The 15235-nt window shown below is 51.7% G+C and overlaps 1 protein-coding gene across 4 annotated transcripts in view; it reads left to right on the forward strand.

Moving 5' to 3' along the window:
- Shank3 (SH3 and multiple ankyrin repeat domains 3) overlaps nucleotides 1–15235 on the forward strand; it is a 60529-nt gene that overhangs the window by 32136 nt on the left and 13158 nt on the right. For 3 of the 4 annotated variants that reach the window (XM_075960358.1, XM_075960360.1, XM_075960359.1), the window contains 8 exons: nucleotides 880–955; nucleotides 1181–1263; nucleotides 1673–1797; nucleotides 1907–2039; nucleotides 2982–3062; nucleotides 7374–7397; nucleotides 11509–11639; nucleotides 12222–12306. In XM_075960358.1, coding sequence (XP_075816473.1) covers nucleotides 880–955; nucleotides 1181–1263; nucleotides 1673–1797; nucleotides 1907–2039; nucleotides 2982–3062; nucleotides 7374–7397; nucleotides 11509–11639; nucleotides 12222–12306 — 738 coding nt within the window. The remainder of the gene's footprint in view (nucleotides 1–879; nucleotides 956–1180; nucleotides 1264–1672; nucleotides 1798–1906; nucleotides 2040–2981; nucleotides 3063–7373; nucleotides 7398–11508; nucleotides 11640–12221; nucleotides 12307–15235) is intronic. The other variant, XM_075960357.1, reaches the window with a different exon arrangement.

Below are 15235 nucleotides of genomic sequence, written 5' to 3' on the forward strand. Positions count from 1 at the left end.
GAAGGATGAAATTGAAAACAGTGGTGGTGCCATCTTGCGGCCTTCTGCGGTACTGCAGGTGCAGCCAGAGGAGCCATTCTGAACCTTGAATCGGTTGTTGATTGCAAGGCTGAGTGAGGGTCAGCGGGAGGTGTGTGCTGACCAACTCCATGGTGTCTATGAAGAGCTTTGAGATCAAAGGACATATTAACATATTCTCTGGAATTTATTAATATAGTCCTATGGGATACGGTGATATTAACATAGTTACTGTTGCAGTTATTAATCATTATATTACTATAGCTCACTGGGATACAGTGAAGTCAGGGTAGGGGCAGAGCTTTTTGTAAGCCCTTTTCTCATTCCTTGAGGAAACTACTGGGCACACTGGTGCACATACGCTCACAGCCTAGACACATACTTGGATACACTGTGGGTTGTACACACCCGTGTTTGTTACTAATGACTGGAGTCATGTCCACATAACAGATATGGCTCTCACTTGGACAACGTGAATGGGTCCCAGACACACAAGCACCAACACAGCATTCATACTTTACCGTGAGGTTCACATACATGTCCTCTCAGTATACGACTTGCTGACTGGACCAGTCTGGCCTTGTATGGTTTTCTGTGTCTAGCCGCATGTTAAGTAAGGGATTGGGTGGGGGGCTGCTTTCTTCTTGGACCCAGCTCCCAGAGGCCAGAATTCCCTGTATGATTATCTGAACCTTCCGACCTCAGGACTTTTGGTCCTTGAGCCCCAGTATTTGCCCTCCTCCGCTCCCCGTTGCACCTCTGCATCGGGGCGTATGGGGACACAGACTGATCAGTGCAGTTTGGGGAGATTCAGCTAGGTAGAAGCCATGATCATTTCTTGGCCCTTGCTGCTCCCTCCAGAAACCCGAGAAGACCGGACAAAACGTCTCTTCCGTCACTACACTGTGGGTTCCTATGACAGCCTCACTTCACACAGGTATTGGCAGGGGTGTGGACACATGGGGACACTAGCTGGACCTAGTATATCCTATGAAAGGGGAAGTTGGGGTGTATGGACGTGGGAGGTGGGCGAGGAGTGGGTGGCTAGCTACCTCTGTTTTTCTTGTTCTAAGTTGACGGTGCGTGTGGGACCCCGTAGGGTCGGCCTCTCTGCTAGGCTCCCTCCAGACTCCCCTCACTCAACCTTGCTTTCCTCTGTCAGTGATTATGTCATTGATGACAAGGTGGCTATCCTGCAAAAACGGGACCATGAGGGTTTTGGCTTCGTTCTCCGGGGAGCCAAAGGTAATGGGTGTGGATTTCATGAGGAGGGTACTGCATTGCTGGTGATGTCTTCTATGCCCTGCCCTTTTCTCCCCCTTTTTAAGCCCCCCCACCCGCGCCCCATGGTTGTATGTCTTGATTTGGAATGTCCCAGGACAAGGCCGCGGGTCCCTCTCTGTTGCTTCCCATTCAGTTGTGGGGAGTCTAACAGAGTAGAGATCTATTTGGGGAGGGTAAATAGGGGGCTTCACAGAGGGATGTACACTGGTTTGGGTATCCCCATCTGCTGCCCACCCCACCCCAGGTTTCTGCCCACCCCACCCCGGGTTTCTGTGCACGAGTAGTCAGGTGCCCCGTGCTGGCCGAGGTTGCTCTGTTGAGCTGTCACGAGCTGTGCTTGTGAATGCCTTTTCTCTTCCTCTCCCTGCAGCAGAGACCCCCATTGAGGAATTCACACCCACACCCGCCTTCCCTGCGCTCCAGTACCTGGAGTCTGTAGATGTGGAAGGTGTGGCCTGGAGGGCCGGGCTTCGAACTGGGGACTTTCTCATCGAGGTGAGACCCCTACCTGTCCTTGCCCGGCAGGAGGGGAGAGGGCTCCTAGCTCCTGAGCTCTGAGGTGGGTGGCACTCAGACACACTGCCTAGCTGCTTATCTGTCCCAGGTGAATGGAGTCAACGTCGTGAAGGTGGGGCACAAGCAAGTAGTGGGTCTCATCCGTCAGGGCGGCAACCGCCTGGTCATGAAAGTCGTGTCCGTGACCAGGAAACCTGAAGAGGATGGTGCTCGGCGCAGAGGTGAGTTCAGACGGCTGTCTGTCGGGTCTTGCCCCTGGCACTTGGCCCTGGCCCTTTAACTTCAGGCCCACATTCCTCTCCCCTCCTCTGATCCCACATTGCTGACATCCCATTTCTGCCTGAGATGACATGAGATGCCCTCATTTGCTGCACGGGTCCTTGATGTCAGATAGATAACCTGACCCTCATGACCAGGCCTCTGACCCTGGTCCTTGATTCCCCCGCCTCAGATCCCTGTCCTCCTCTTCTGTGAATCCCCCAGCCCTGGTGTGGCAGAGCCCTCCTTCCCAACGCCAGCAGCTGCCTGGAGGCCGGGTTGTCATGGCAACTGTGAGGTTGACGCTGCTGCTGCTGCTGCTTATTGTGCAGGGAAGGGGGAGGCGGCACCTGAGGGAAGAGGAAAAGCGTCTTCTCCCCGCGCCGACGCCAAAGACGCGGCACAGCCTGGGCCTAAGAGGCTTTACCGCTGGCCCGGCCCAGGTGTGTGGCTTGCCTGGCCGCACTGGTCTCATAAAGAGCAGTGGTACCTGGGCCTGGGGGTGCTTTAGGCAGCAGGAGGTAGTCTGGCAGGAGATCCACCCAGCCCCCCATGGGTGGTGCCCACTCACTGGGGCCTTGGAGCCCGCAGGGTGGATGCTCAGATCAGAACCAGCCAGCCTCCTAACGTCTGCTGGTACTCTTACTACCATTTGAGGCCTCGGCCCTGGGAGTCTTAAGGGCCCTGGGGGCCCAACTGCCCTGGCTCCACTGCTCCCTGAGCGCCTCACGCCATGAAGAAGTTCGCGTCTAGCCGCAGCCTGAACAAGATCTTGGCACAGTGTGACTCGTCTTCAAGGGAGTACGAGGAAATCCAGGCAGTGGAGCGCAAGTGGCACTTGCACCTGGCCACGCCGCGCCGCCTGCTGCTAGACAGGAGGGCCAAGGCCTCCCTCTTCTTTGCAGCCCCACCACCCCCAAAGAGGGCCCCCAGCACCACGCTGACCCTGCGCTCCAAGTCCATGACGGCTGAGCTCGAAGAACTCGGTGAGCATTGCGGGTGGACGGTGGGTGGATGGTCTGCGGCGGGCTGGCCAAAGTGGAGTGGACACAGGCAGTTCGGGACGGTCGTGGTGCCGAACTGGGGCTCAGGCCAGGTAGAGACAGAAGGAAGAACAAACAGATGGTTGGCCAGACAGATCAGCAGTTAGGGTACGGACTGGAGGGATGGGGAAACCGGGTACCTGTGTGGTGAGGAACGCGGAAGCAAGTGAGGAGATGAGAACTCGGGGCAGCAAGAGGAGCTGGAGTTGGGCAGGGACAACCAGGACAGATGGCTGGGGAACAAGGTCTGGCCCTGTAGCATGCCCGCATGCATGCACATGCATGTGTGTGAGTGCTTTCCCTGGTTCTGTGCTTTTTCCACTAAGACTTTGCTCTTGCATTTCAACCTAGCTGGCAAAGAGCGGTGGTAGGGCAACCTAGAGTCTGCTCCTGGATCGGACTGGCATGAGCTGGGTCCTATTTGTGTTCCTTTTACTCGGTTGGTACCTGTTCACTTATCTGCCAATTGAGTCTACTGACCTAACAGAGGCATTGTAAGCACTTCTAACAGTGAGGGGATGGGGCCTGGCGGGCTGTGGGGGGGGCGGACCAAAGTATGTGAGACTCTGATGGATACAGTCCCAGGTGTACTACAAACAGCCTCATTGTGGGCATGTCCTGATCTACATGACCCCATCCTGGCCTATGACAGTTACCAGCTTTCTCCTGGCCATGTTCCATATGTATAACACATCCTGTATGCATGTGCACACGTATGGCAGTTTCCAGGCTCATGTACATGACTGCAATGTAACCAGGCTCACCACGGACCTGTCCCCATGTACATGACCACCACACCTTGACAAGTGTAGCAGTTACCAGCCTTGTCATGGGCATGTTTCATATGCGTGACCGTATCTTGACACATATGCCAGTTAACCTTGTCATGGACATGTCTCATATTTACAGCCATGTCCTGACATGTGACATTTACCAGCCTCGTCATAGGTATGTCCTATATGCATGCTCACATCTTGACACATAGGACTGTTTGTCAGTCTCATCCTAGGCATGTGCTGATGTGTGTGATTTTTATTGTCGTTGTGGGCATGTGCTAATATCTCTGGCTGTTGAGAGCCTCATTGTGGGTGGTTATTGGTTAACAGTTTCATGGTAGGTGTATTCCAACACATGTGATAGGTTGAAGCGGTCTTTGCTTCTGTGGTTTGAGCCTAGTCTCAATCCCAGACTTTCCTCTGGCTTCAGGCATAAAAGGAAACCTTAATCCTGGCTCCCAGAACTACCCCTGTCTTGGCCGACCATGTCCCAGCTGTAGGCTGAGCTGCCACATTCTGAGCAGGTGCCTTGACTGAAGTTTGGAAAACACTTACCAAGAGATAGAATGGGCTGACATGACCAAGGTTCCCCATGATAAAACTCTGAATGAAATAAATAAAAACTACAGACAGTGTAAAGGAGGAGGGGTTCTCTTGCTTCAGGAGTAAAGCAAGAAATCAAAGCCAGAGGAGTGGGAAATTGGCGCTTCCAACTCCTGATAGAGGTTCTCAACAAGGCTAGAAGATGTGCTGTAGACTTGGGAAAGCCGGAGACAGCCATAGGCACTGGGGTTAGCGAAGATGAACTGGAGGGGCTGGAGTGATGGCTCGGCACTTAGAGCGCTTGTGGCTCTTGCAGAGGACCCTGGTTTGGTTCCCAACACCCACGTGGTGGCTCATGACTCCAGTTCTCATGGATCCAGCCCATCTGACCCCTGGGCAGGGAGGGGGCACCAGGCATGAATGTGTTGCACACACATATATACATACATACATTCAAAATAGAAAAATCTAAAAAAAAAATTTAAAAAGAACTAGAGATAAGAGTATGAGAGGTTTAAATTACTATAAAGGCAAGAAAACCAACAGAATCGATGAAATTAACAGGGTAAGAGGAACAATAATAATAGCATGTTTGGGAATCCTTAACTTATTGCAACAAGCAAACAAACAGGCACAGATGAGAAGGGTCTGCAGCTCGGTTACACAGGATCCAGGACTCCCTAAAAAACATAGCAGTGAGTAAGAAGATCAGGCAGAGCCTGCCCGGAATCAGCTTAGGAAGCAGGTGAGGTGGAGCATCAATAACCAGTCAGGAGCCATGAGGACAGGTGAGGAGACCCCAACATCCACGTGATAGGAATTCCAGAGGAAAATAATAGAAGGGCTAAGGATTCCCCAAAAGTTAACGGAAATGTGAGACTCCATTCTGAAGAAATATGTCACAAATAAACATCATCTGTCAGAGTCAAACTTTAGAATACCATAGGAAAGCAGAAAGATGTTACCCGGGCCAGTAGAGGGAGCCAGTTGGCTTAGCCGTGAGTGGTGGCTTGCTTTCTGACTTCATCAGTTATGATAGAAGGTAGAAAGAAGATGGTGAAAAGTGGGGTGCAGATAGTAAGAGAGCAGACCCATGACATGGGTCAGTACACTAGTGTAAGTAGACCGCTGGGCCTGACTGGACATTTATGCCTGGTCCTGGAGTCTCCTGCTAGAAGCTGTCCTCCAGGAACCGAGAGTGGAAGAGCTCCATTTGGCTACGGCTTTTGCCTGTAGAAATGGGAGCAGAAGAGTCCAGTCTTCCCCTCTGTCCTGGAAGCCTCTGGAGAGGGTCACTCCTGTTATTACAGACCTTGGTGGGCCAGAGGAGCAGGGTAGCATATTTCTGAGTAGAGTCTGGAAGAGGTATGGAGGTCATTCAGCAGGAGCCTCTGCCTACTGCCACTTCTGGGCCCAGGATCAGAGTTATTGAAACTGGAACCAGGTTTAGAGAAAGACCCAACAGTCAGGGGCCCAGTGAGCAGCTCTGCCACAAAGACACTTATCTTAGGAGGTAATCTGGTCCTTCTGGGCATGCCTGATAATGAAGAAACCAGGCCAACCAACATAGAGTTCTCCAAGTACCCAACAGAACAGCCCACAATCCGGTGTTCTTTCTTTCTGTAACCGAGGCTGCTGTTGGTTGGCCATGCCTCCTGAGTTCTGGGATTACGGGCATACACGACCAGGCCTGGCTTTGTTTGTGGTTTTAAATAGGACTGCTGAGTCAGCACGGTTATAAGCATGTCTGTCCCGCCACTCCCCGATGCGTCCCTTTAGGAGTCATGTTTATCAGTGTGAGGTGAGGGGGATGTGGGTGCAGAGGTGGAGGCTCATGCCCTGTAGAGGGTGAGGCAAGGCAACGCAGGAGGAAGAAGAGGGGTGAGTTCCCCGGGAACGAATGGAGCGAGCAGAGGCTGATCCAGAATTAAGTAAATGAATTAAATAAAAGGAAACTGGTGGTGGCTGGCAGACACCAGTGGGAGAGCTCTGTGGTGCGGCACATCCCTATCACTCAGGAGGTTGAGGCGGGAGGATTTCTGCGAGTTCCAGGCCTGTGTGGGCTACAGAGTTTAAGGTCAAGCTGGCCTGCGTAGCAGAATCCTGTCTCAGAAAGAGAGGGTTGTTCATATTAGTCGGGGGTGGGGGAGGATCGAGGCATAGATAATCCCATGCTCCACTCTCATTCTAGCCTGGGACTCTACCTTGTACATATTTGCTCAGCATGAATCGGACACGGGCTAATGGGGACCCGTGTCTGGGCCCTCGCGTAAGCAGACTGTTCCTGTTCATTTATTTAGGGGAAATTAAGACTACCCTTTAATTTCTGGGTCTTTCTTTTGTGATGAAGTCAGGGTAGGTCCCTGCTACTGCGTTAGCCTAGAGAAGATGTCTTTACTGTGCGCTTTGCTGCTCACATCTGCTTGTTGCTAGCGGCCTGCTTTGGAATATGGAGGTGTCAGTAGCGGAGTGCTTGCCCAGCATGCTCAGGGCCATGAGTTCCACCTGCAGTACCGCAAAAGCAAAACACAGCCGAAGTCTCAGTACAGAGTGCTCATAGGTGACCACTTTAACTGACTATCGCAGACTCTGAGCTTTGTTTTATATAGTTCCGAATCTTCATTCTGAACACACATTTGGCTTTATTGTGCACATCTTTGTGTGTGCATGTGCACATGTGCATGTGTATGAGTGTGCATGGACACACAGTGTGAATTCTTGCTTTTGCTTGTTCTCTTCTAGAGTTTTAGAGCATTGGTAGGCTTGTGCTCCTGGCCTAAGAAGGAGGTTATAGATGGGGACAGACCCACGAAGGCCTGGTTGTTGGGAGGTGGGGGTGGGGAGAACGGGGTGGGAAAACCATTGTGCAAATGGTCTAGGTACCATGGAAAACAGCCTTCCTCTTACTCCCTTTGCCCTGTTTCTCAATTCCAAGCTTCCATTCGGAGAAGAAAAGGGGGTAAGTCTCCTGCTATGTTTTTAGGCCTGGCTTGCCTGCCCCTGCCGAAGGGTACTGACGTGTGATGAGGCTCCAGTCCAAATCAGAGTGGTCTTGTTCCTGCCTGGGGATTTGGTGGGGATGAAGTGAAGGTCCTTGGAAGAATGGATGGGGAGTTCCCAGGGGTATCATTGGGATTAATAGGGGGTACAACCATAGTCCTTGTGGGTTCAGGTGAGCTCGGGGATGTGATCTATGGAGATAGTATGGTGGGGAGAAGGTCGGAGAATTCCTGGTGGGGGCTCTTGCAAATAACATGACCCAGAGTGGGGAGGGGATGGTTTGTGAGGGTCAGGGTATGGAACTCAGGGCAGCCAGGTGCCTAGGCTGTGTTGGAATGGTACTATGAGTGTATTAGGCTATGCCTTGTGCTATATCTTTTGTTCCTTTCTTTGCCTAGGCCAACTTCATGCTGATGAGTTATAGAATTGAGCCCAGAGCAGAGCTGCCTTAGAATAGGGGTTTGAATCTGTTGGCATTGAGAAGGGATCTGGACTCCCTTGCTTAGAGCCCTCACCGCCCACCCCCCCACCTCCCAGTCTATTGACTTCTTTATCCCCTCTTCAGGTTCCACCCCTGTGTACTTTGAGGCTCCTTCTCCTATGACTTGTGTGTCCAGCATGGCTGCATGAGACACAGGGTCCATGTGGGGCCAGAGACACCAGGGCCTCAGTGGGTTCTGAGGTCCAGCATCTGGGGACATCTACCCCAGCTTCTGTTGCTTCCTCTGCCTCTTGAGTGGATGGGAGTCAGCCTCAGATAGGCTTATAACCTGGTGTGTGTGGATTTGGGCATCCAGCATCCCTTCTCTGCTTACTTCTGATGCACTGGGCTTTGCCTGGGCAAGGGAACTCTCTGGCTCTCAGCATATGATCCGTAGATTCCCCCAACTGACCCCCAGTCTCCTCTTGCTGAGATCTGCATTCTAGCTCCCTGATAGTAGGGCTCCTGTGATGCTAGGCTGTGGCCATGCACCTCTTCCAGCTCTGGGGGAAGTGACTGATTGTCATTTCTGTAGGCCCTTCTTTTCGTCCCTGCTTGGGTTCCCAACGTACTTTCCCGCATGGCTGGCCGGTTGAAAGGCTGGTGGAAATAACTATACTTGGTTCCTAAGGGGTTCTATTTCATTTTTAAAATATCAACTACAGAGAAACCCTGTCTCGAAAAACCAAAAAAAAAATCTAAAATAATTTAGGATTAAGTTTTCTAATTTTGTTGTGGGTTTATGTTGGCAAAAAGTGTCCAACTTTTCATATGTAGAATTCCTAAATTCTCCCTCTTGGAAACAGTTCTTGCTGGGCCTCAGCACTATTGCAGCATGACCCTAAACAACTGCTTTGTTAGAACTGTGTGTGCACTGACTGCTTGGATCTCTTGGACCAGGTTCTGTTGGATTTTTTAGTTAAGAGACACGCATTCTCTAATCCGTGGCTCGGCTGACAGTGTACCTTGGTAGGACACGTCACCACGGTGTCATGGACTTCTCATTCCCCTTATGTCTTTACTTCTGCAGTTTCTGGATGGTGTGGCCGCAAGGCTCTGTGATAAGGGGAGTGCTCTGTGTGCATCGTTTTGCTCCTGGGAAACAGGAGGACGATGGCAGCATCTTGAGGTGGTTACTATGGCAGTCATGTAAAACTTGGCAATACTGTATATCATCAAGGACCTGGCCAGGGTAGTGATTCTGCCTATCAGAGCTCATTTCATTGCAAAGACAAATGAGGACTTTGGCATCTGTGGTCTCTATACTGTTACCTGGTGGTACCAGAAGCCTTGCTTGGGCCCCCTACACACTTCTCTACAGAGGGAGCATGTTTTGTTGGCCAAGTGCTGTGTTGTTCAGGGCTCCAGAGGGGCAGAGTGTTTTCTTTATGAGGAACTCACAAATTGTCGATGAAGATAAGGTAAATGTCCTGACTGTGTCTTCAGCATCTGCGTTGGTCCGTATGGTCTGCATTGGCTAAAGTGGCTTAGGCTCCTTTGTGCTAATCTCCCCTAGACCTATGCCACATAGGTGCCGTTTCTGATTGTTTTATTAGGTGAAGGCACTGGGGCTCAGAGGGCATACATCTGAACAGAGTCCGTGTGCAAGGTGGGGGTCTCAATATGCTACTTAATAAGACCAACTTCGGAGTTAATTTTGTTAGATAGCAACAGTAGGTGCTGGGGCTTAGGTTTGGAAAGAATAGGAGGTTCAGACTGGCTTTGGAGTTGAGTTCTTCAGCAAAGGTTCTTTGAGAGTAGAAGGGTGTCTAGGACACGTGTCCCCTGAAGATGGGACTAGACTGGGTGGCCACTGAGTCCCTGGGACCTATATGCCTCTGTTTCCTAGTGCCGAGGTTATAGGCATGCACTACCAGGCTTGGCCTTCAAGAGCTGAATATGGTCTGGAGACAGGTGGAGCCTGAGGGCGCTGAGTGAGGACAGATACATAAAGCAGCGCCCCAGCCTCCAGTGTGCACCTGGACACTGGCCCTGAGGGACTCTGGGTAGGAATTACATAGCCATATCTCAGACAGCCGTCAGAAACCCCTTCCTCCTGCTGAAATGTTTTTCTCTTGTGGTTTAGTCTGATCTCAGACTTGTAACTTGCTTCAGTCTCTCAAAAGAATGGGATTACAGGGATTGTTCAACCACGTTCCCTGCTGGGAGGATAAAGTACTGTGAAATAAAATGCTTGAGGAAGGAAGGATTTATTTGGCTTCTAGTTTGAGACCTTTTCCATCCCTAGTTGAGAGGAGAATGATGAATATTCTTCCTAAGCTGGTCCCTGCCCCCCCCCCCCCTTTTTGAATGGAGTTTCTCTGTAGCTTTGGAGCCTGTCCTGGAACTCACTGTAGACCAGGCTGGCCTTGAACTCACAGAGATCCACCTGCCTCTGCCTCCTGATTGCTGGGATTTAAAGGTGTGTGCCACCACCGCCCAGCTTTTGCTCCAGATTTTTAAGCAGTTTGGGACCCAAGCTCAGGAAATGGTGCTACTCATTTTAGGATGGGCCTTCCCACATCAGTTAACAGAGTCAAGAATCCCTCACAGGTGTGTCTGGAGGCACGTCTCCTGGGTGCTTCCGAATTCTGTGTCGGGTTGACAGCGGGAGCAGACCTATGTGTCTCTCCTCCTGGCTCTGAGGTTACAGGCGTGCACTCCCAGGCTCAGCTTTGACGTGGGTGCTGAGGATCTGAACTCAGGCCTTAGTGCTTAGGTAGCAAGCACTTGACTTGCTGAGCTGTCTCCACAGCCCCCAAAGTCCCATTTTTTTTTAAAAAAGGTTGCTTTAATAAAATTTGACTACACAGAGCTTTTCATTTCATAACGGATATGACAAGAATATGCCTGAGGCCGCCCGGTGTCTCTGAACCAAGCCTTTCTGAGGCATCAGCCTTAAATGGAGCTGAAGTCTGAGGAGTTTGGGTGGGTAGGCTCTCCGTGAGGAGAGTCCTTTCGACGGCCCACCTACTTCTCCTCTTTCCTCAGCTGCCATCCTACTGAAGCAATCCTTCTGTGTGGGCAAGGAGGAAGGAGCTGTGGCCTCCTGTTTTGTATCAAACTACTCTTAGATCCCTAGCTCAGGTTTAGTTCTTAGGAGAAACTTCCTATTGGTCTGTTCCTCCCTTGGTTATCAGCTGAATCACTCACTCGGCACCTCTTGCTTTAACGTTAATATCTGTCCCTGGGGCCATGGTCCCACTAGAAGTAGCTTCCTGTGGGGAGTGGATAGGCCTTGTGCCAAGAAAAGACAGTGGGCAAAAGGGAGAGGTGAAAGACCAAGGGAATTCATCTAAGTGGTCTGTCTCTGAGTCTGGTCTCCTTATGGCCGGTCATTGTGGTCACGCCAAGTGGTCACAAAGATACCCTGGGTCTCCTTAAGGACAGACTTTGTCTGGTTCAGGAACTGGGTCCTGAGGTCTGAGGGGGCACTGATAGGATCTAAGATCTAGGGCTTCAGGTCGTGAGAGACCTAGGGGAGGGCAGGGTTCATGGACTCATTAGTGCCATGGGGCTGGCATTGGTGGGTGTGGCGGTGAGGCCAAGGTGCCTCTGGGGCTGAGGTTGCATCTCTTTGGTTGTGCAGAAAAGTTGGATGAGATCCTGGCAGTTGCTGCGGAGCCGACCCTGAGGCCAGACATTGCAGATGCCGACTCCAGGGCAGCCACTGTCAAGCAGCGGCCCACCAGTCGGAGGATTACCCCTGCCGAGATCAGCGTAAGCCAGCCTTGGGCCAGGGCTCTGGGATGGTCAGGTCCAGGGCCTGGGGATCAGAGGGTCATGCGCCTCGCTTTTGAGGTAAGAGTTCTTTATTTGGCTCCCTTCTCCAGAGGAGGCAGAGCTCTCCATGGCCCCTCTGGGAGACACGTGGGATCGTCTCAGTCTGTAGAATGTAGCATGTAGTTCAGCTCGCTTCTATGGTTGCAGCTTTTAGTGCCTCTGACCTCAGTCAGATTCGGTGTCACCCTGGGACTACTAAGGTCCACAACTCTACTGAGTCTATGGCACGGCATATGCCTGTTTGGAAGGCATCCATAGCCCACATGGCACTGTGGACTGTTCCTCCCTCTTTATTCAGATGATGCCCAGGGCCTGTAATTCTGTGTTTGATGCCCAGGGCCTGTAATTCTGTGTTCATTTCACCATCCATACAACGAAGGCCTCAAGTGAGCGTGGGCACCAGTGCCTTTGGGGTATCTGGTGTGTGGGTGTCTAGTCTAGCTTAGGATGGGTGGGGCTGGATGGAGAACTGGGTGCTCCAGAGCCCTGGAACTTCCATGTTCCTCCCTGACCCCACAGTCATTGTTTGAGCGCCAGGGCCTCCCAGGCCCAGAGAAGCTGCCGGGCTCTCTGCGGAAGGGGATTCCACGGACCAAATCTGTAGGTATGGCTGGGCTGAGGGACCGCTTGGGGTTGGGATGGCTGGGCTGGGGTGGGCAGCTTCAAGGGTTGGAGGACCCCATCTCTCTCTGCGGAGTTCAAGGATGCCATTTTGTTTATGGATCTGAGTTTGTTCTCCCACCCAGACGTGCCGTGGGAAGACACCCTTGAGGTTCTTTTTCCAGTCTGCTTCTCTCCATTCCTGGGCACCCCTTAGTCCTTTTCTTCCTGTCCTTCACTCCCGCCTTACACAGATAACAGCTGCCACCCGGACAGCTATTTCCTGTCCTGTCAGCCAGAGTGCAGGCCCAGGTTTTTATTCTATAATTACTCTTTCCTTGAACCTACTTCATCTCTCCAGGTAGCATCCTCTCCCTGTCCCTTCATGGTCAGACCCAAAAGGTCACCTGTTACTGCTCTCTTGTCCCCATATGCTCATAAATTGGAAGCAGCAGGGTCTCTGCACAGCCAAATTGAAGCTGCTTCCACTAGGGTCGCCTCTCACTGAGGTCACCAGCAGCCTCAGGGCATCCCTCCAGGCAGATACTGTTAGCCTCCCCTTCGCTGACTTCGGTTGGCATTCATTTCTTTGCACCCTGCTCTGAGAGACTCCTTGTGGGAGCGAGTTTCTTGCCCTCCCTTCCTTTCTTGTATGCGTTTGGTCAGCATATCCAGACAGTAGGCCAACTAAGGGCTGTGCCTCAGCCTCCTTTTCTTCTGTCCGTCATCATTCCCTGCCCACCACCACCCTCCACGCTTGCCTGCTGCTTCTAATCTCAGGTCAGAATCTCTGACAAACCCAGCTCACTGTGTGTTTCTCAGGCATCTGGTCTCCTTGCCATGCTGACCCATCCATCCACCACTCCCAGTGTCTGTTGGGCATCAGAGTAAACTCCTGCCAGGCCAAGGACAGGCCAGACATGAGGTGCTGTATGCACACGGGTTCACTTAATATCTACAGTAACCGTGTGGGGGAGGGGGAAGGAAACAATTATTCATTTTACTTAAGGAGAGTGAGAATGACTTGCCCCGAATCACATAGCTGCCTTGCTTATACCTCCTGTCCGTCCTTAAGCCACACTAACTCTGCCCGTTACCCATCTTGGGATTCCTGCTTACTCTAAGCTGGCCCTAGGCTAGATCTGGGTCTCAGTTGGAAGGTGACCCGTCTGTAATTAGGTCAGTTATAATATGGGTGTCAGAGGTACACTTATAAATGAAGATGAAGTAGGGAGGTCCAGACATACACGGACATCTGCATTTACACTTAGCACAGGACAAGCAGAAGTTTCCCGGGGATGATGGGGTGAATGTCTGTTGGAGGCCAGTGCGTAAAAACACGCGTGTATATACGGGAGAGTCCATGAGCTGGTAGTGAGGATGGAGGGCAAGGGCAGCAGGTACTCTGGACCGCAGAGTTGCTACTCTTTGCTCTCCCAAGCGTCTGGGAATCCTCCGAGGTTTCTTTATTTCCTGCCTCACCTGCCTTATCCAGCACAGGCTTGTCTTTCCCATGGCCTCCTGTAGTGGATCTGTTCTCTAGCCCATCTCTCTGGCAAAGGAAGCTTTTGTAGCACATTTATCACCTGATAGCCCTCTAGCTGGTCCTGCATGAGCTCCCGTTGTCTCAGGGCCCTGGAACAGCAGTCCTGCCCTGTTTCATCGGGGGTATCTGTTGCAGACTTTCTAGGACACTAGTCCCATACCCATTGCTGCTTGTCTGCCCTCACTCTTCCTGGATGGCCTTTCCCAGAGTTGGCTACTGTAGACCCAGATCTATGTACTCCTCATATCGGCCTCAAGCTCCTTGGCAAGCCGGCTAGCTCTTCCCAGCTGCACATAGCTGACCAGTCGGGAAGCAGGTGCTCAACTTTAGTTCCCCATGGCTAGGACACTGCCAGTTGCCAGCATGACCATCGGCCGAGTTCTCAGGCTCCTTGGGCTCCCACTTCAGATCTGACTGCTTGTCCCTGGGCATGTAATACAACTGTTGGAACCCTAGGACAACAGTCTGCAAACACGGATACTGCCGGTAGGGACTGTTCGGGATCTTCCTTGAGTTGTGGTCGTTGCAACGGTCCTTTTATCCAGGCCCTGTGTCTTGAGGACACATCCGGTACCCAGGAAACAGTCCTGCTGCAGACCGGAAGACAGAGAAGGTCTTTCTTTATTCTAGGGTCTCCAACAGACCCTTATTCCTTTCGAGGCAGGTGATTTTGCTTTTCCCTCAGGCACAGCCTACCGTGCCGTTTGTATTAAATTCCACCCCCTCTTCCATTGTCACACATCATTCCTACCTCCTGTAACCTTAAGATCTATGTGAGTTCTTCCTACATAGCTCCACCGAGCACACAGGCTTGCGAATGTTCAGTACATGTTCTGTGCTCTGTAGGAATGGCATCGGGAGGAGGCCCAAGACCGGCTAGGCAGACCTTGAAATAACCCGCTGTGGCCTCAGTCGTCTTTCTTGGTGTCACTCCCTGTAGCCTTGAACTGTAAGCTGTAAATAGCCCTGTGATAGGGGCAAGAAAGGTCCTGGGATGAAACAGATTCCGAAAAGTGGCTAAGCTGGAATTCAAGCCTAAGTCTGCAGCAGCCCTACCCTTGCTAGTCCTGAGCGGACTCCTGATAGAGCTAGAGACAGTGGGTTGCTGCCAAGCCTGCCTTCTACTTCTTCGATCGAGCCGCTCAGTGTTTACAAGTCTCACTGTATGGAACACAGGTCTTATGTCTGAAATGACACGGGAGGTTCCGCATGGATCTAGGCTAATGACACATCTCTGGACAAGAGGATGGGGCTCGTTTTTAGTCAAGTGTAGCCTCTGAGAGAACAGGCCCAAGTGGGGCTTACCCCCTGGCTTGGGGGTATTAACACGAGACAGTAGGGGTAAAACCGAAACATGTCTTCATTTTCAGTTTAGTTTACCCATCCA

This window comes from Microtus pennsylvanicus, chromosome 2 (genome assembly GCF_037038515.1).
Source record: "Microtus pennsylvanicus isolate mMicPen1 chromosome 2, mMicPen1.hap1, whole genome shotgun sequence".
NCBI lineage: Eukaryota > Metazoa > Chordata > Mammalia > Rodentia > Cricetidae > Microtus > Microtus pennsylvanicus.